The 20938-nt window shown below is 50.6% G+C and overlaps 5 protein-coding genes across 5 annotated transcripts; 3 read left to right on the top strand and 2 right to left on the bottom strand.

The window, feature by feature from the left end:
* Window positions 1-1633: 1633 nt before the first annotated feature.
* VFPPC_13114 (RSC complex subunit Rsc9) lies at window positions 1634-4589 on the top strand (the record flags this gene model as incomplete). The annotated part of the gene is made up of 3 exons (XM_018290891.1): window positions 1634-2552; window positions 2617-4448; window positions 4518-4589. 3 exons carry the CDS (start codon window positions 1634-1636, stop codon window positions 4587-4589), a joined length of 2823 nt encoding a protein of 940 aa, XP_018150061.1.
* Window positions 4590-7395: 2806 nt separating this feature from the next.
* On the bottom strand, window positions 7396-7887 carry VFPPC_18687 (hypothetical protein; the record flags this gene model as incomplete). The annotated part of the gene is made up of 1 exon (XM_022430261.1): window positions 7396-7887. The coding sequence occupies one exon, from the start codon at window positions 7885-7887 to the stop codon at window positions 7396-7398; it is 492 nt and encodes a 163-aa protein (XP_022285995.1).
* Window positions 7888-8441: 554 nt separating this feature from the next.
* VFPPC_15391 (hypothetical protein) lies at window positions 8442-8714 on the top strand (the record flags this gene model as incomplete). Its single annotated transcript, XM_018293144.1, has 1 exon — window positions 8442-8714. One exon carries the CDS (start codon window positions 8442-8444, stop codon window positions 8712-8714), a length of 273 nt encoding a protein of 90 aa, XP_018150060.1.
* A 2863-nt stretch (window positions 8715-11577) lies between these two features.
* On the top strand, window positions 11578-12669 carry VFPPC_01577 (D-arabinitol 2-dehydrogenase; the record flags this gene model as incomplete). Its single annotated transcript, XM_018281375.1, has 1 exon — window positions 11578-12669. One exon carries the CDS (start codon window positions 11578-11580, stop codon window positions 12667-12669), a length of 1092 nt encoding a protein of 363 aa, XP_018150059.1.
* A 1974-nt stretch (window positions 12670-14643) lies between these two features.
* VFPPC_01576 (serine/threonine-protein kinase pak1/shk1) lies at window positions 14644-17458 on the bottom strand (the record flags this gene model as incomplete). Its single annotated transcript, XM_018281374.1, has 5 exons — window positions 14644-14742; window positions 14817-15151; window positions 15223-16263; window positions 16328-16553; window positions 16649-17458. The coding sequence occupies 5 exons, from the start codon at window positions 17456-17458 to the stop codon at window positions 14644-14646; spliced, it is 2511 nt and encodes an 836-aa protein (XP_018150058.1).
* Between the last annotated feature and the right edge of the window lie 3480 nt (window positions 17459-20938).

Here is a 20938-nt window from a genome sequence, read left to right as displayed (position 1 = left end):
ATCTGCCAAGTGGCTGGAGTCGAAACTACTAGAAACAGAAGTGAACGTACCAGTGACATTGGACTTGTCAACAGATACACTAGAGTTCCGCTGTAAACCTAGAGGCGATGGTCTGGTTTTGGGTTTTACAGTTTGCTGTGTTCCAGAACTTAGTGACGTGAAAGACCGTGTGTAGTACCGATGCCTGGGTCGGTGTGTTCTTGAACTCAATTCTGCGTTGGAGGCCTTCAGCTGCTGAGTTTCGTTACAGCTATGCGGGTATTGATTGGGGATGTCTCCAAGTACTGAATCTACCGTCAGCTTATGAAGGTTAAGTGCGGCCTCCGTTGTAAAAGTGTTGTTTGGACCGACACATGCTGGATCTTCTGGCCCTATATTTTTTAATGTTGAATCGTCCTGGCTAGCGTGTGGTTTTCTGGGGGTTTCGCTGAGCTTATTTAAGCTCTCCAGTATTTCATCAAATATATTTTTACCCAGGGGTGGGCTCATCGCACCAGGGGGCTGGGGACACCGAGCCTGAGCCAGGCCCAAGGGAGTCGACGTGGTCAAAGGGGAAGTCGATGATGAATGAGTTGCTCGCATGGCTTTAGTTCGTGCCTGTTTGAATATGCTACTACTATTCAAAGCAGAGTTGTTCCTGCATCGACCCACTTTGCCTTCGTCAATGTCGAAGCCAGCCTTTCTGAGAATGCAGACAGAAACTGAAAAGTCCCGATGCTCCGCAAACCATACTTGAAGCATGTGATCGCGATTTGGAAGCTTCACACAGAGCTTTTTTTCATCTTTCACCATACTTATAGTGTTGTTTGGATGATCCAGCAAGCCATTTAGTCGTATTGAAAGCTGTACAAACTAACAGTTAGCCATTGACCTACGTCAGGGGAAGCATGAACAAACCATTTGCCTATGCCCGCTGGTAATTGATAAGGAAAGCACACCGCATTCGGACCCCAAAGATCTCTGTCCTTCTAGACCAAACTGTAACGGCCCATCAAAATCTCGGGGATCGTAGGTTTCTTTGGCGTTGCCAACCTCCACTTCGAGACGGTGAATCAGGCAGCCTGTGGCTGGCGAGTCAAATCGAGGCATTCTTTGGCTTCCAAAGTGGCAGTGGCTTATCGCATTACAGAAGCTTCACCCGACGAGGGAATTCTTTGCGCTGTCATAAGATCTTGAACTGCACTGAGTTCGACTTGACTGAACCTTGAACTACACTCAGTTACAAAGTACATGGGCATGGAGTCCCAAGGAACGCTGCCGATTGGCGTGAAGATGGTCACGTGGAGATAAGATAACTGGCCTTGCATTCTGTCGCGCCAAGTCTCGCGCCAACACGTCTCCATCTGCCCTCTGATAGTTGTCGACCAAGCGACATCCCTCGTTCGGGCATTCTATCGCCTTTGCGACCCGTTTCAACATCTCCGGTCGGCGACCGCCGCATATACGCAGTGAATTGGAGCCCTTGGATGCTGGCTGAAGTGCATTCATCGCATTTGAGGGGGAATTGCAGGCGTCTCTACATCCACGCGAGGTGTCCATTCAACAGCGAAAGGTACTGAACGACAGCATCAGTCGCAAACCCCATAGACAAGGGACACACTATTCACAGGTGAATTGGTACGACCATACCGCAATGACTACTACGCCGCAAGAGGTGCCACTGCACTCCATCGACCGCACTCCCGAGTACGAGGAGTTTATGACCAAGCTCAAAGAATTTCATGAGAAACGTGGTACTGTTCTCGACCCAGAGCCCAAAGTTGGCTTGATATATCTCGATCTTTTCAAAGTTTTCAATCACATCGTTGCCAGTGGAGGTTACGACAAAGTTTCCGAAGAGAAGTTGGCCTGGCGGCGCATGGCAGCTGAACTGGGCTTGCATTCGAACAACGAGGCATCGACAGCGTTCTCCCTCAAGGAAAAGTTTTATAAGAACTTGGCTGCGTACGAAATCAAGACAGTGCACAATAAAGAGCCACCGCCGAAGGAGATTCTAGAGGATATCACTGCGAAGGGTGCCAGTTTGCTGACCCGCACACTCGAAAACTTCCGACCGAAACGCGACAGCAACGTAAACGCTGGCGACTCTGCGGCATCAGGCGACGACGGCACCCCGACTCGCGAACGCTCTGCCCCGGAAGCTCCTTCGAGCTCGCGTGCTTCTCGTGGCCTTCGAGAGGCACCTCCGCAACGCGTAATCTTCCAGCCTGACACAGGACCAAGTCGTTCGACTCGACAAGCCGTCCAACAGAACGCTGCCCAAAGCGCATCCCCAGCTCAATCAACTACACAGACAGCGGCACATCATCCAAATATGCCTCCAATGCCGCCCGGTGGCCATCAGGGTCGTGGGCCCTCTATCATGCATCATCCTGCAAACACAGAAAACACATCTCAAATGGTTCTTTCATATCAACCGAAGCACCTCAAGCCTTTCCAGCTAAGAGCTGTTGCAACCCCCAGCAGTGCCCCAAATGAGTTCCAACGGCATCGTTTGCCTCATCGCCCGGCTCCCGTTGACCCCGCTAACCGCCAACCGATGCAACCAGGCAGTAAGTAACACTGGCCCTACCTTTGAAGTGATACCTGCAACGAGTCTAACGCTGAGTCGCGTAGCTGGATTTGATGGACCTAATATCTACACGCGTTGCTTGAATGCGTTGCGATCCGGTGTCCCGAGTGAGCAAGCCTTTGCCCTGAACCATCTTGTCAAGATATCTTTTGAGCGTGGCGACAAATATCGCTTCGATGCTTTCCCTGGCCTTGCCGAAGGACTTGTCGAAAAGGGTCTACAAGTTGGCGGCCTGTTTTACCATGTTTCGTGGACCGTTTCATGGGACTCATATGCGGACTCTGGTAGCATTGGTTCACTGGATGGAAACAATGGCACGCCAGATATCCTCGATCGTATTGCCAACTTGGTAGAAAAGGACCTGCCAGATGCCCTTCAAACCGAGGCATTCACAGACCAGATGGTGTTGATCACAGAAGCCGTTCTAACTCTGCGAAACATGGTGACTTTACCGGAGAATGCCTTGAACATGTCTGACTTCTATCCCATCAAAGACCTGATTTGCATCATCATGCACTTGCCTGCTAAGGACTCTCTAACCGAGTTGAAGCACATGGCTTTGGACATTGCGGAGCAAATTACGCCATACATGGTTTTGGAGTCTGACGATCCATTATACAGGACTTTGCTGGCGCAATTAGCATCTGATGATCGAGGTACTATTTTGACGTCTCTACGGGCATTAGGTCGCATCTCAATGAACCTGGAGGCTACGAATAAGCTTGGCAACGTACCCGCAGAACTCCTGCAACGTATTTCGAACTGGTTGCTCCTCAACGATGATGAGCTAATGGATGCTTGTTTGGATTTGCTTTACCAATACACGGCTGTTGTCACCAATGTAGACAATCTTGTCCGGTCAACTTCACCAGAGATTCTGGTGGACCATCTTGTGTTGCTGTTGGCACATGGGGCCAAAAAGGTTCACCGAGACTTCATTCTGGTGCCTGAGCAGAAGCTCCCGTCCCGAGATGAAATCCCTCCAATGCCGGAAGATTTACTTCAACAAATGATCAAGCTGGAAGAACCCGACCGAGTCCACAAATGGGTTAAGTGCTTCTTTGAGGAGGACAATGATTCTTTCGTCACACAGCTAGCCGCTTGGCAAGCTTATCAATCTGCCTTTGTCAGTCCCTTGAAGGCTATAGGACAACCCATGATTACGCCGGCCGACTTCATTCGCAACAGCACCTCTGTCTACAAGGATTCCAACGCCCAGGTGCTTCGCGAACCTGGAGAGCCACAACAGAAGTTCATTATTCACGGCATCCGCGCTCGACCACGCCCGTTAAACTTCGATGGTGCAGAATATGCCCGCTGCCTGTGGGCAACCAATCTAGAAAAGCGAAATGAAAAGTGTGGACAATTCTTCCTCAAGGCAGAGCAACTATGGAGCCATATCATCACAAAACACCTTGGTGAGCAAAGAAACGAGGCCGGACAGTTTGATAACGCGGAGAAGCAATTCGTATGCACTTGGGGTGGTTGCTCCAAGTATGCCAAACCGACGAAACTGCATTTGCATGACTTTGCGCGCCACATCAACACTCACGTCATGAATGCCCTTCCAGGCGACCCAAAAACATCGCAGAAGTCCTGGGTTATCCCAGCCAAAACCATGGCGGTTACATATGAAGAGACTGCAACGGTCCGGGACGAGAGAAACCCTAACTTGCCCCCTCAGGCAGCGGGTATTCCCCTGAGTGCCGTTCTGGTTCTGCGCAACATTGCACGTAATGTAGTCAAGACGGAAGCAGAGGAGCAGCTACTCAAGGAGCAAGAGTCAAGCAACTCCGAGAAAGGTGGTTGGAACGAGAAACTGTTTCGAGCAGTTTTGCCTCGTTTATTCGAGGTTCTTGCTGAGAATCGAGCATTGGTAAGTCCTCTTCACATGGCTTGTGGGCTCTTCGTGAATACTACAGGGCGAATATTAACAGCTGTTTAGAGCCCGTACATCTCATCTCTACTAGATTTAATTCGGCCCAAGAAGCAACCTGAAGAGGAAGACGATTACTAGTTACGCCCCCATCAATTGCGAACGTTTCTGCATGATGAAATCAGATTGGTGACATTAAAGGGGCCACGACTCTATTTCTCGGTTTGTAATCTGGTTTATGAGGAGACAAGGGAGTTGCCGAATCTACTTGAATTTTGGGTGAAAATACGTGTATAGTACGGAGTGGCATGGTTTGCCATGATAATACCCTACGCGGTGGCGTTCAAGGGCCATTAGACTAAAGCGGGAGGATTTTACGAATTGACCTCACTGTCGGGACTTCTTTTGGTTGTCGAAGTGCTCTGTGTTACAAGCCATGTTGTTGCCCAACCTCCTCGATGCAGCCACTTTCAACCTTCGACGCGGGATGCAGAATGTGCTTTGCCATGTGATGCCTTTTTCCTGCGACTCAGCCTGATGTTCGAAAACAGCCCAAAGTATTGCGCCAAAGACGAAAGTCGAGCTCTCGAATGCTCTGGCTTGTGGCTTGCGAACCCTCAGACCCAACTTCAACGAAGTGCCGATTAGACACGTCGTAACGAAGCAACTTGGCATCAACCTATTGGTAATAACCAGCAAGGTAGTTCAAATCCAATGGCATCTTGCGAATGCAAATGCCGACCATCCGCTGATTCTGCGTTGGTGTACTGCCACTCCCCGATTCAGAGTTGATTGACAGCTGACCACGCCGGTATCCCGTAAATGTACCAACGTGTGGTTCCTCATTTCATACTGATAAAGCAGGCTATGGAGAAGTCGACATCAGTGGCTGGAGGGCTATCTGTCTATCAATTCTTCACACGACCAAATGACAAACCCGTTTGGTCATTATTTGTATGAGCATCCACATCTCTGTGGGGTGCGTGGATTCTGCTGGTTTCTTTTGTTGTCTCCCAAGGCTTCTGGAAAAACTTGGCCACAATAGGCTGCTTGGGAGAAGAAAAAAATTGATCTTCCAGCGAACTTGCAAGGCTAGCAAATGTGGATGTGACACTGGGGACATGATGCATCAATATCTCATTGTGCAGTTTTAGAGCTGGGCGGTGGGTACTTGGTAAGCTGTCCGTGTGGATCTGAATGGAGCTCGGAAATACGTCTGCCTAACGGCAGATGGAGCTCTGAATCCTTCTTCAGCGAGAGATATTTGGTGAGTACAGCACAGTACTGTACTGTACTGAGCTGCAGATAGACTCTGGGTCTCGACAACAGAAAGGATCCCCTTGATATGACCTGTTGAGGTGAGGGGTTTCATGGCTTGCATATCAAATTGATGTTTCAACTTGCCTCGAGGGGTTTTTCTCATTGACCGATGATTTGCAGGAATCTTGGAATAAATTCACTCAAAATACTGTATTACTGTACAGTATTACCGGTACCTCAAGGTACTGTTGCAAAACTACTCCATCAGGATACAGCTGTATCCTTGAAGAGGTTTGCAAACCACAACACCATGAGGTTGGTCATGGCCGAAAACGGCAGTGGAACAAGCCCTGCATATGCTGCAACTGTGTCTTACAACACCACCATTGAAAACACAACCAATAAAGAGGGTCTCAAAAGCAGAGGCAAATGTAACTCATTAGTGTCTGCGAAAGGTATTCGCGTTGAGCTGATGATGCTTTGGCTCAGAGAACAGACAACAGTCATTGTCAAAGAGGTGCATGTCTTGCAACCAAGTCCACATTCATATGCGCCAAGATATGCGAACAGGGATATGCTGTGCCACTTTGTGCTGCTATTCTGAGCCTCCGGCTTTAAGGTTTGTCGGAGACAGCTTGGCAATCTAATACCACCCAACCCCGGTCGACTGCTTAGCGCTGGCAATCGCTGCAGGTTGGCCAGAAGCCGAGTGGTCAAGTTTCTTCCCTTGGACTGGTCTCGCACGCCGCCAATGCCGATGATAAAGTGCATCGTGGCTGGGCAAATGCAGAGTCCAGCATCTACAATATCAGCCTGCTAGCGAGGAAACGGCCCTCATAGGGTTCTCAGATGGATTGTCATGAGGCTTTCTTTTGCTTCAGAAAGCAATGGCGGAGAAAACTGGGGAGTAACTTCCTGCGCAATCAATAACTGGAATTTACGACTGCTTGATGGGGTCCGTGTTCTCTCTTGCAGGCTGAGCTGCCCAGGGTCAGGGTATATGGGAGGACGGTGTACGGAGTACAGACGCGCAAGTCGGAGATCAAGCACCCCGTACTCGGAGTCTATTGGCATAACAGTTGATGTCTCGTCCGTTTTCAACATGTGGTTCGGGCAACGTGGCTAGTTCGGCTGGAGACGAGCCTGGTAGGAAGCTTTGGCCCGGATCCTCAGGTTTGTTGTCTTACCGACCAGGGGGGAGAGAAAAATTCAGCTGGCCACATGACCACTTGTGAGATTGCCTCATCGACACCCCAGCTCAAGGCGGTTTCGGCGCTGGTGATGGCACCAGGCCACACCTGGTCTCCCCACGTTCCCACCTTCAGCGACCCCATGGGCTCGGGAGACCAGGGGCAGGCTCTGACAACAAAAAATTGTCTGGTGGGCTTGTCGTCTTGCTCGTCTTCAAATGTCTGGTCGAAGCCGCAAATGGTCTATGTTTTCGGTCAGCCAATGTCCCCCCATGCCATTGAGTGTCCTGGTCATTTCGTTCGCCAACAGTCTGGTCCATTCCTTGTCACCGCCAAGGGCAGGACGTGTGGCCTTGCCTCGAATCTGACAGGCTCATTTGTTGATCGAGTCTGGACGGTCCTGATACCGCAGGCATGGCCTGTAAAAGACTTTTTGATGGTGTGCTGCGGATGAGGTCCGGTAGCGCTCGGCTGCACATTGCTGCTGCCTGTCCAAGCTAGCAAAAGCCACCAGGAGTGACGAGGGTGACCAGGATTGACAAGGTGGTGGTCGTTCTGCAAACACTTGCATGGTAGCTGCAACTGTCAAGTTTTTTCAAAAATGAAAGACCAACATGAGTTCGCATACCGCCACAAGCGACAAATGACTGGCGAAGGGAACTGATCGCAAAACGGAAATTGCATGCGAGACTCAATCGAGCAAAGCTGGTTTTTGGCCAATGGATACCTCCGTAGCAGATATCAAGATACCACAACTGATAACTTTTTGTCACAACGACAGTGTGATTACGCAGCCTCGAGAATGTGCTCAATGCAAACGACGGCTCGTCATCGAGAGGAGTCTGGTCCGGTCTGGTCTGGTCTTTCCTCGCAGACATCCAGGCTTTCAATCTTCCCTGATATTGACGGCAAGAGCCACCTGAGCAACCGTGCTGGTATGAGCTGGGGTAACTGCCCGTTTGGGCCAGCTGCTGCATCACAATAGCCATGAATTGTCGTCAAGACGGGGATTTTCTCCCCCTCTCTCTCTCGATGTCGACGCCACATGCTGCAATACTTTTGCCGCGATCATGACCACACGCGGTTGTGCTAGTCGTCGCTGTTCATTGCGTCTCCTTCTCATGCTCCCCCCGTTTTCCCTTGACGACAAAGGATTGAAAGGCCCATGCCCCACAAGCTGGGAAGAATATTCGTCTGCAGCGTCCACCGTTTAAGACTGTCAACTGAGTACAGGCAAGGGGCTGTCAAAAACCCCCAAGTTGAAATGTTACTAATTCTGATGGCTCTGGGGCACAGATTCCAATGATGTGTGCGATCCAAATCATTTGATACACACATGCTCAAATCTGACACGTCTTCCTAGCCTCGCACTCGTTGGCGACCAACAAAAAAGTTACGCCTAGGCAGGTCCAACAGCTTTCTCATTGTCCCTGGATTGGCCCAGATTTATTGTGGCCCATTCCAAAGTTTGTATTAATGCTGGCCACAGTAATTTCGAAATGTACAATCAAGAGGTGCTCCTGATACGTTTTATCTTCAACATATGGAGTATTGGAAAACGAACTCGCCACATGGACGATCCACTGCGGGGTTATCCGGGAAAAGTCACGATGATGAAGCGCGGCATGCAGCACTCACGATCCACCAGGCAGGTGCTTTGCTCAAGCTAGGAACGATTGGATCTCGGCAGTTCCTTCAGATTGCTGCAGTGGCCCGTGCAGGCGTGATCGAGATTTATGTCAAGAAGTTGCCCTACTTATTACTGTACTGGTATGAAATTTTGGTATATTTTTCAAAGGCCACTCCAGTGAAGTGATAACTCACAACAGAACGGCACGGCGTTTCCACCTCATTGACTTCACTGTTTGTCTACGACCTGGCTAGACCATGTTCACAAGCTTGCTGTATGGGCATCTGGGCATAGATGGAGTAACATGGCAGCCGTGCGCATTAAGCTGCTGTCCAAGTGGTGGTCTTTTACCCCTGTAATAGGCCACAAGTCTGGCCATTTCAAGGGAAACGTCATGAAAAGACGCATCCAAAGAGTTACTGTGCCTCTACTGCAAAAAGCACTCGTCAAAACGGTGTGTGCTTCGCTCGGCTGTCTTACCGTACCCACACCTATGCTCCGGACCGTTTCTGACCACAAAGTCTCAATTAGACACGGTAACCAGCGCTAATCTCCATTCAGAGACGCCACATCTGGTAGGGACAGACAGGGCCAGGGGTTCAGACGCAGCCGTCTTCTCTGCCTACAGTCTGTGGTCCAATGTATTTGAACATATGCAAGTATACACTAACACAGCTCAATATGCCTCAGCACACAACGAGATATGCGATACCTTTCCCTGTTCAAATACTTCTGACCCCCCACTGTAGCTTGCCATGTCAGACATGTGCAACAGCCTGGGGGGAAGAAGCTTCAATCAAAGCTGCTCCCAAGCTGCCGGATGCCCTGGTCTCACTCCCCAAAGGACATCGGTGTGTGTGGTCATATCAAATTAGCTCGCTGAAGCCAGAAATCAATCACGGAGCCTTGGCATCCCCTGACGGTCCCCGGTGGATCAACAAGTGCAGCATTGTCTGTCATGTCGCACCCCTTGCCACAACCAATAATTCTTCTCACCGTGTGCAAGCTGTGAGTTGGTCAACATGTGTGGCCACTTGTGGCCACGGTCGGGGATAATGAGGCAACGGGAATTTCTGTACAGACGTATATTACAAATCCAATGGGTTTGTGTATGGTATGCGAGCATATCAGCTTCAACGGGGGCTGTTCACCATGGGGGTAAGTGGCCTACCAAAGACTGACGACTGCAGTAATGTCCAGAGTGCCCTGTTCAGATCCCAGTGTCAGGCATAGTCATATGACCTATTCTTGCTCCACTGCCATGTACAATCCTGGAATTATTCGTAGACGAGAGACCAAATTGCTCCTTTTGGCACACACCCAGAAGGCATCTCCTTTTCACGAAGAGCAAAATACAGTATTACGGAGTACAGAGCACCTGGAGCAGAGACAACGCAACCTCATTTCGTCGAGGTGGTGCCCAGGTCATGTGAGACATTGCGCAATCATCAGTGTCTGGAAAGGGAATGCGCTTTGGTACAGGGGCTTTGCTTAATTCTTCGATACACATTCCATTGCCTGTGCCTGTTTCGTCAGGACCGTGGGATTTCTCCAGGGAAATGGAAATCGGGCTGTTGGTGAGGCATCCCAGACAGTACACCGAAGGCACTCTCCATGCTTCTCTTAGGTCTGCCCTTCACCTAGGGGAAGGCGAACAACAATGGTGTGAGACAAACCCAGCAGGATTGACAATCGGCTCTGCATGCAGCTTGCAGAACAATCATGTCTCCACTGACGCAAGGCCCTCCTATTCTCCAGCGAAACCCCAGTTTTTCGTGACGCGAAGAGACCCAGCCGACACCGCTCCGAGATCTTGTTGCCGCCGCATTCGCCACTTCACTTCCCCGGTGCCGTTAGTCGTCATACCAGTTGTTCAATCACCTAGCCGCGGCTGTGGCTATTGTTTCTAGTCGACACAATTTGATTGCACGGACTTGGAAAGTCCTGTGCAGAAATGTCAAACACCATAATCCTCCGTCTGACATTCATACGGCGCATTCGGCGCCACAGAAGATGCCAACCTGGAACACGAGAGATGCCCGACCCCGGAAAGACGAGATGGCCGGAACAGCTCAGAGTGCTGACGGCCACAGCCACCTGTCACGAACCGATATTAATAGCATTGAGCCTCCCAGTCTCCCATAGCCCCCCTAATTACTGTTCCCTTTTGCTTGATCTTTGTTGCATCTTCATTCTCCGATGCTTCTTCCAGCCCAGATCTTGTGATACATCACACAACGCAGGTCCAGAGTCATTCATCTCATTCACAACCCACAAAAGAAAGCAACATCGTATCCACAGCATAAACACCAACCCACGACAAGTAAAAGCTAGGACCGACGCATTTCTGAGAAAGAAAAATCAGCTGTGCGGCTCAACCAAGTCGTGCGATATCAATTTGTCGAAGCCTGCCTGGGTGGACGGACTGATCCCGACACTCCGTCGCTGGGTACATCAGCCAAGCAAGAGCAACAAAAAGTCAAATTTTTTCCTTCGCCGGCTTCCAGAAGGAGGGTGAACCAGACGCAACAGGGGACCAGCCCAGGAAAAAAGCGCTTCGCCTCACAACCATTGTCTCCAACCCGGACATCCCGCCGACAGATACCCTGACTAGATCCTGCAGTAGTGTCAAGCCAGGTTCCCACGCGCCGCCACCTTTGGCCCAGATTTGACACTCCACCTGGCTCCAGCGGCTCCAGTCATCCCAGTAATCCCAGTGATTCAGGGCTCAAGATTGCAAAGCTTTATTCTCCACAACGGTTACGTCTGTTGATCTCCTTGAGTGAAGGTCCCTGGGAGGTCTAGACTCCACCCGGCTGGTCATTGCCTTCACAATTCATATATCAGGACATCTTCCTCACCCCGAAACTTGAACAATCGAACCTCCTCTCCATTCATCCCAAGTTCAACTCTCCAGATACCCATCCTCTTCTCCTCTCAATCTCTGTGCAAGTCGACTGTTGCTGGCTCTGACAAATTCCTCCTTTTGTCCTAAACCCAACAAGACAACTCTGCAACTTAACCCTCCTCACAAACCACAAAAGTCACAATGTCTTTCGCTGCACGGAACGCCCTGCGGCTCAGCCGGGCTGCCGCCCCTCGCGTTGCCATTCCCCGATCTACCGCTCGCCTCTTCTCTGCCACCCGTATCAACGCCGTCTCTGACACCACACAGAAGAAGAGTGTTGTCCGCGAGAAGGAAATTCCAGTTACTCTCTATGGAGCTGGCCAGGGACAAGGGGACAAGCACACCGTCCAAGTCACCGAGGACGCCGCTCAAGTCCCCTATGACAGCCCTGCTCCTCCTCCCGAGTACGACCTCGTACAGCCTTTGGGCAAGAAAGTCTACGAGGCCATGCCTCACACCTTGCGCAACATGAGCGTCTACGGCAAAGTTATCATCATTACTGGTGGTGCTCGTGGACTTGGTAACCACATGGCTCGTGCCTGTGCGGAAGCTGGTGCTAAGGCTATTGTCATTTTCGACGCTAATCAGGATCTCGGTGACGAGGCTGCTGCTGAGCTGCACGACAAGTCTGGTCTGCCCGTCTCCTTCTTCAAGGTTGACGTCCGTGACGGCGGTGCCATCAACGCAGCCGTTGAATCCGTTGTTGAGCTCTACGGTGCTCCTGACGTCCTCGTTAACTCTGCCGGTATCGCTGATTCCAACATCAAGGCCGAAACTTACGACCCTGCCATGTTCCGCCGCCTCATCGACATCAACCTCACGGGTTCTTTCCTCATGTCACAGGCCGTCGGTCGTGCCATGATGGCCGCTGGCAAGCCCGGCAGCATCGTTCTCGTTGCTTCCATGTCTGGCTCCATTGTCAACTATCCCCAGGAGCAGAGCTGCTACAATGCCTCCAAGGCTGGTGTTATCCAGTTCGCCAAGTCGATTGCCGCTGAGTGGGCCAAGTACAAGATCCGTGTCAACTGCATCTCCCCCGGTTACATGGACACCGCTCTGAACCGCGTGCCCGCACTCGAAGCCCAAAAGAAGATCTGGAAGTCCCTGACTCCCCAAGACCGTCTTGGTGGAGTCGACGAGCTCAACGGCCTCTGTGTCTTCCTCGCCTCCGACGCCTCCAGCTTCATGACTGGCTCCAATGTCATCATTGACGGTGGCTACTCCTGCTACTAAGTGGATTGATTTGCCATTGCCGCGAAATCCTCCCCCGAGATTCACTTCACAACATATACATACATTTCTACACGATGCTTTAGAGCAGAAATATTTATTAAGCAATGTGCTCAGCACAACCAGCTTAGACGGAGGCGGACTCCACGCCAAGGGTTTTAATATCTCACCATCTACATTACGCTCTGGATGAGGGACATACAAGGCTGCGAGGTCAGCCAGGCACACATTTTCTTAAGCATTCTACACTGTTTGGCGTTTACGGATTTCATTTGTCTTTTTTAGAAACCACTTTTTTTTTGCATGAACGGTCATGTTTTGCTCTGATGAATGGCCAAAAAAAGTCGGTCACTGGGTATAGAGACCGCTAGGGGTTTTTTGATAGATACACAGCGCAGATGGGTCACTCTATTGGGTGGTCAAATAGAATCACTTGTTACAAGTGCACTTGAATATTTTCCACGGATGCATTGTGAACTGCCTGGGATCTTGTAATATCCAAACAAACGTCAGAGTTGCATGTTGAGGACTTGAAACTGTTGATATGCAAGCACTGCAGGGTATCCCAAAGTCAATTCATACATCCAAGAGAGATAAACCAGTACTTGCTTATACATGATGCAAGTGATTATGGCATGCAGCAAGCATCTTAGTGAGAAATTGTAGGAGACTTGCATGCATCGGCCGCATGCATGACGTAGAAAACAAGCACGCGTCATTTCTCTATCATGCACCGTAAACAACTTATGCAGTAACCTACAAGGCTTGCGTTCCCGTTCTTCACAACGGGAAGTACATATTCATGGATATCACAACCAATGAACTCAACCGCATGGTAACTCGAAACTTGTGAGTTTTCTTTTTATCATGCGCCCAATTTCCAATTTCCGTTTCCTCACCACGCATTCTTCCAATTCCGGCGTGGCCACTGCCTCTGTCAGGCATGATGGGCTATTAGAACAAAGGAACAAAGCCTGTACATCAAGAACTGTCCCATGAAGATACTTTGTTCCATGTATGGAACCCTGTTCCCCGATATATTTCATCCCCCGCATTCACTCCATGGCTTGTGATGTCGTTCCCAGGCATAATAGTACTCATCGATCCACGCAAAGGCAGATCGGTCAAAAAGCATCCCCAAGTACTGATATGTGCTGCTCGCGCCTAAACCAATCGCCTTCCATCCAATTCAATGCCAGCCAATTGACGTGAAAAGAAGGAGAGGACCTCAATCCCCGTTGTGGAGTGACGAAAAAAGGGTAGAGAGATATGGCAAAAGCCACTGGCCGCGGTTCCGGATCAACATCCTATTGGTATGACCAGCACTAGAAGAAGACAAGTATTCCACATCGCTGATAACTGGTGCTACTCTCGCCCAAAAGAACACAAAAAAGCCCCAAAGGCGGACGATGTAACATCATAGGAGGGGGAAGAGCAGTTTGCTGGGGCCGTGAAATGCGTATGTCTATGAAGAAAGTCTGCCTCGTTGGACAGAGAGCGACGTGTACACGGCCTTTTAGGTCATATCGAACGAAGAAGAAGAAAACGTTGTTACACTGTTGTAGAGTTGTATTGTCGAGGCAATGACCATGTCGCGATATCGCCCGGAATGCCTGGACTCAAATCGCTAGTCGTGAGTTATGAAGTCCGCTCACTATATAACCAAGCCACCATTGGTGATTGCATGCCATGTTGCAAAGCTACCCAATTCTTTCTTGCCGAGTCCGCATTAATCGTTAGAGATCAGCCTCTTGGCTGACTGTTAAGAGCACATCCGTTATGCCACGCTCTTTACGCATCCTGGGTATTCTCAGCCATGGTGGCAATAAAAATAATACCGTCCTCACCCGCCACATCATTGTTAGATCAATCAAACCGCTTCTTCATGGGAATAAAAAGTCTCAAACAAAACAATAAAAGCAATGCTCGCTGTGAAATATCGAAATCCCGTGCATTTTACTCAAACGCACATTCGATTTATTGCTTTCGTGCCTTCTCCTGGGCTCTTTGTTCTCTGGCGGATTGAACGAGAGGGGCCAATTGACCTAAATCCACGCACTGCTTCATAAATTCATGCTAGAGAAAGGAGTGATATGTTAGTCACTGTTTGTATCGCCGAGGTCTGTTGATTTTTGTGTCAAGGCACGTACCCTTAGCAGATCATGAGCGCTTGCTCGTTTCTCGGGATCTACCTTCAAAGCAAAGTAGAGGAAATCCTTGAACAAAGGTGAAAGCGCGGCTTCGTTCTTGATTTGTGGCGTTCCGTTGGTAGCAATCAGCCACAAGGCTCGAAGTGGTGATTCAGTTAGGTATGGTGGCTCTCCCTCAATCATTTCAATGGCCATGATTCCAAGTGACCAGATATCTACCTTGCGACCGTACTCCTTTCTCGTAACAACTTCCGGTGCCATCCAGTATGGCGTTCCAACCATGGTCGTTCGTTTATTCTGCGCTTCGTTGATAGTGGCACAGAAACCAAAGTCCGCTACAAAACTGCGTTAGACAAAACAGCCACTTTGTAAAAAGTTGTTAAGGAGAAGAGGGCTGGGGGCTCACTGAGTTTAATGCTACCCTCATTTGATAGCAAAATGTTGTCCGACTTGATATCGCGGTGAATGACGCCCTTGGAATGTAAATGCTGGAGGCCCTTTAGAGTCTCGCGGCACACCGATGCAATTTGTCCTTCCGTCATAATATTGAAGGTGACGACGTCTGTCAAGCTGCCACCTTCCATAAACTCCATGACTACCCATAGCTCGCCTCCGCAGAGGTAGCTATCGATGAAATTCACGATGTTGGGATGTGAGCTATCTTTCATAACCAAAATTTCGTTAATGATGAGGTCTTTCTTTGGTTGCTGTTCGAGGTTCATCTGCTTGATAGCAACAAGTCGATTGGTACCCCTCTCGTAACCAGTAAAGACACCGCCAGAAGCGCCTTGGCCAATTTTTGTAAACCCGCGGAAGACCTCCCGTGGATCGCCATCGTTGCAGATTCGTTTCAATGACGCAACAACATCAATGCCGTTGCTTTGGCGGGGTCTATGTCGAGGCCTCGCGCCAGGCACTGCGCCAGGCCCGGGTTGTTGCCGGGATGCATTGGGGTGTCCATTTGCGTCTCCTGGTCGGGCGTAGGCGGCGTTTTGATGGGGGGCGGGCACTGGTGCCTGGGGTTGAGGTGTTCGCTTGCTAGGGGCACGACCGACATGCCCAGACATTGCTGCTTGTGCTTGTGCCATGGCTTGTTCATGTTGCTGCTGCACAAATTGCTGCTGTTGATACGCCGCCGCCTGGGCAGTGGTCTGGCCTGGCTGGGGAGTGGGAGGACTGAAGGGTGATTGACCGTTGGCTCGAGAGTTGGATCTTGATCGATGCTCCTCGGGTAGCATGGGCACGTTATCCTTTCCTTGTGGCGAGTAGTCGTCGGATTGTTGGGAGAGACCAATGCCAGAGTCCTTTGTAGGATACACACTTGGTGGCAGCGGTCTGTTGTTCATGCTGACCGGTGGTTTGGGAGCCGGGCGACTGGGCATCATATCTCTACCAGGAGTTCTCGAAGGTGGCACCGGTGGGGGAGCGCGGGGATTCTCAAAACTTCCTGTTTGCCAAAATTCATCAGCTACACGACGCAGTACTTTGGTCAGCCAGGGACAGTCACTTACCCATATAATTGGTAGGGTACATGTTAGGAGAAGTGGGTGTGTTGTATGGACGACTATCAGCCGGTGCAGCATGGGGGAATTTTTCCAAGACTTGATCTTCCGCAGGTCGCTCGGTTGTTTCTTTGTAAAATTGTAATATGTCCACCATGGTCTGAGGGTTTTCCCGTCTCTCCTTCTCCGGAATTCCACTTTCGTTGATCAGGCGTTGCCATTCCTTCGGTAGACCCTAGTTGCTGCGTTAGCATCACTATGCGTGCGAGTGTAGTAAAACCCCCCGTAAATAGCAGCAAGCTAGGTGAGGTGAAGTGAGGTGAGTCTAACAGTAAATTGGCCAGTTGCACTATCGTATCCCACATGGGTGACGTGCACTGGGTTCTCTGGTGCTGAGATGGTTGGTTTCTTTTGTGAACCAACCAGGCTGGTGACGAAGCCTGAGAAGCCCGACTTCTTGCGAAGCATGGGCGGCTTGGAGTCTTTGCCTTCATCGGAGTACCGCTTCGGCGCGGCTACGGTGCCATCAGGTACTCTGCCGCCATGAATTTTCTCTGTGATGGCGGGCTCCATATTGCTGAAGCTCTGTGAAGCTCTGAGCGCGGGGCTCACGATTCGGCCTCCAGGAATGGGCTTCGCAAGTGCGGGGGAAACGGGTGGACGCTGAACTGATTCTCGTGGGCTCGTGTATTTGGTAGATTCGATGCGGCTCAGGATGGCAGCACCGTCGAAAGGCGCGCCGAGGAGGTCGTCAGAAGGTTCTCTGCTGTGTCGGCGGGCGTGAGAGTCGGAAAGGCGATTTGAGCGATGCGCGAGGACGGGGTTGTTGGTGAGTCCAGATCCGCTAGGTAGGTTGGTGGTGGCAAGAAAGTCTGCTTGAGCGATGGCAGGCGAGGCATTCGACGGCCACTGGGAGACGGGCGGATGTCTTGGCGATGAGCTGCTCGAGGTGTTTGCAACGGAGGATCGAACTGGAGGAGCACTAGGTGCTCGTCGGAGGCTCTGGGAGCTGCGTCTGCTGCCAAGTGACTGCGAGTCGTCGAAGCCCGAGGAGGAACGAGTGTATGTGTGAGAGGGGGGTTTCTTGACGAGCTTGCGACGTTGTGAATTGCCGTTGAAGGACGATCCCGGACCGTCCATGATCCTGTCTGTCCACCCTTACCTAAAAAGGTCTCAGAAAGAGAGCAAAGGATGAGCTGGGGCAACGGGTGTGTGCGAGTAAGTAGACAAAAGGAAAAGCGGTCCTGGCGGGCGCGCAGTTGGCGAGGACCAATTCGATGTCTGTAAAATGGGAAGTATGTGGGCTTGTGGCCTCGAGGGGAAGCGGGTGGGCGCGCGGGCGGCTGGCGTCTGGTCTTTTCTTTTTGGTGGAGGACACAGGACCAGACAGGACCAGACTGACTGACACTGGGCACTGACTGGGAGGAGGAGCCCTTGAGGAGGAGCCAGGCCCTTGAGGAGAATTGGGGCACTGGGGGGTGTGCGTTAGAGTTCGAGCGGTTAATTGCCTACGACGTGCATCCAGGAGCCGAGAAGATGGCGGGGGGGAGGAGCGCAAAAAAGATGGAAGATTGATGTTCAGGTCAGGTAAGAGGAGGTCTGGTCTGTTGTGTAACCGGTGACAGTTTGAAATGTTGTCTCGTGGTACTCGGTAAAGTAAAGTCTGGTAATGTAAAGTAAGCAAGCAAGCAAGCAAGCAAGCACCAGACCAGGCCAGACTAGGCCTTGTTGCTTGCCAACCAGACAGCACAGAAGGAAAGAGCAGGGCAGGGAAGTTGAGGGCAAGGCTATGCTCAAAACAGGCCACGAGTTGGGCCGTGAGCTGGTGAGCCGTGAGGGATAGATGAGTTGAGCCAGGCAGATGGACAGACAGACAGGGCAGGTCGACGTCTGGTCTGGTCAAGATGTAGCCATGGATTTGACAGATACCAGACGGAGACAACAGAGGCAGAGGCAGAGGCAGAGAGACACCAGATTAGACTGCCAGCGGCAGATTGACAGATGGGCAGACCGATCAGGCTTGTCGTGACGACCGTGGCTGCCTTCAACCTTCTTGTTCTGCTTGCTGGCCGCAGTCTGGTACGTACGTGCGAGCGTGCGTGCGTACTGCGTGTGTGTGTGCGTCCGTCCTGATTAGACCGTCTTGACCGAAACGGCGCCACAGGATTGATGATGCTGGGTTAATGTTAAGTCTGGTTCAAATTGAACAAATGTATGCGCAATAAATGAGTGAGCTGCGTGCATGTCTATCTGACGCTGTTCTGTTGCTGCTCGGTGCCCAAGCAATTTCAGGGTACATGCAGTCTGGTCAAGTGCATGGGTTCATTGTCGATGTGACCATTTGAGTGGAATGAAATACTTTGAGGCGTTCAGGTACCCGATACTCACTCCATAGACGCCAAAGTACCGCCATGTATAACAGAATCCAGTCCAGAGTGTGTCTGGTACTTAAGTACTAGGTATGCGTACCCGGCTGCCGCTACATGTACTCAATAAGCCTGGTCAAGTTCAGTGAAGGCCACATCAGTCCGCTCAAGCTGTCAAGTTTGAAGACCAACCGGGCCATCACTGGAGACCAGAATCAAATTTCAACGTTGCATCCAGATGTCCACCTAGGCAGCTTCTTGCAGCATCACTGCCCGTGCCAGACAGTGAACCAACCGTCACGGGATAACACCTCCAGAGTCCAGAGGACTTGGTGCGAGAATGGCACCAAACTTGACATGAATCTAATAGTCATGCCTTGCCCCCTTCTCCAACTACTTGATCGATTGCTGGGGTGTGCTTTAGGGTTGTGCTTGAGTAGTTTTGGGGAGCGACATGGAGCCACTTTGACTTATTGGTTGCTCTGGTCTGGTACTCTACTGACTGTCCCAAGTCTCAAGTCTGTTTTGACATGGACAAGACTGGAGCCTCTAATAAGTTGGGCGGGTTCCACCAGAAAAGGTCGAGTCTGGTTGGTTCAAGTTGATTTTTTGTGCTGGACCCAATGTCTCTGTGCTGGTGCCAGCATTGCGGCATAACATGGTAGGTACTCCAGTAAGTCATTTTTAATGCAGTCAATACAGGAAGGGCATCAAATTGCTAGGCACCAGCCGTTCAAAGAGTGCACTCATATATGCAGAGCTAGTACTTGGTCAAACTCTTGTGCCGCCAAGTCTGGTCTGTTCTGTTCTGTTCTGTTCTGTTCTATTCTGATCTGGTCTGGTTTGGTCAATTCGACTCGACTTGACCTTGACCAGGAATGTTCCTGCACTTCTCTGGTCTACCTTGCACCTGCCTTCCCTAGTAGCGAGGGGGCGGGGCCAAATTTTGGATCAATGGGCGGGGCTCTGCCAACACAGACGACGATGATTATGTCCAACAGGATCGAATGCAACTCACAGTCAGGTCAGCCTAGCCTGACACAGTCGCCGATAATATCATGCACGGAGCCGTATTGTACCTTGATGATGTCGCGATTCTAGAATATTGGCCAGGATTGCGCTAAATTTTGCCGAATTTGACGACGACGACGACGACAAAACTTCGACGGGCACGATACAGGATGGAGGCTCAGGCGGACGCAGAACAGGAGAGCCTCAAGTAGGCCAGGCCTGTTGGAGGTTGATGTCGCCATGGCCTTGAAAATTGAATTGAAATTACGGAGTGACGAGGACCACAACCAAGCTTCCAATACAGGCATATACCAGGTAGCCTGAGGGTGCAAAACCAACAAGCAACCAGACTACCAAGCAAGGTACAATATCCACGCTTCATTCATGTACAAGTACGTGTCCCAGATCCAGCGTACTTATCCTTGCCCTTGTTCTTGTTCAACCAAGGACTGACTAACCACGAGCTAACAGCATTGACGCACGTCTGGCGGGTATCGTGGCTTGAGGGAGATCAAGGCATTGGCATGATGTCTTTGATTGTTTCCGAGTTGCTTTTTGCTGCACAGTAGTCACCTTGGCCAGACCTTATGTGTTCCTGTGCTGCAGCATATAATGGTCATTGCCACCCTACCTGGGTAGATATCACAGGGTTGCCGCAGCAAAGAATGCCCATTCCGCAACAAGCACCTCTTACCGCAGAAACTTATTCAAAAACTCCATTCAGTTGACTTCTCCTGTTAACAGTTCCTGAAAGCAGTGCTGCTGGCGAATTCGTTTGTGGTTTTTTTTGTGCATTTCCCTTGCCTGAGTGGAACAAGTCAACCGTGAGATGGATTCCAAGTGGATGGTGCGAAGTGGTCCTAATAACTCGAAGAGAGTCATAGTTGGACCGCTGGGTCCGTGGATTTATTCACGCTATCTTGTCGTTACGGCCAGCCAATTCCTGGCTCAAACTTGAATCACGCCAACACACCAGACGTCGCACAGAGCCGTCTGTTGCTGCCCTCTTGCCTACCGAAGATTTTGCAAGACCAACCCAAAACGTGCTGCTTTGGCCATCATAACGGATACTTCGCGAAACTGACTGCCATATGATCACAAAATCGAACACATCGAGCTACATTGGAAGACTAAATTACCCGACCGACCCAAAAGGCACAACAAGTTGCGGAGCCTACAATCCTATATTCCGACATGTTGGCTCATACTTGACTGTGGGCAATCCCATTTTGATGACGGCCTG

The sequence above is a fragment of the Pochonia chlamydosporia genome, chromosome 1 (assembly GCF_001653235.2).
Source record: "Pochonia chlamydosporia 170 chromosome 1, whole genome shotgun sequence".
Classification (NCBI taxonomy): Eukaryota; Fungi; Ascomycota; class Sordariomycetes; order Hypocreales; family Clavicipitaceae; genus Pochonia; species Pochonia chlamydosporia.
Note: the sequence above shows the minus strand (reverse complement) of the source record. Positions and strands in the feature narration are given on the sequence as shown.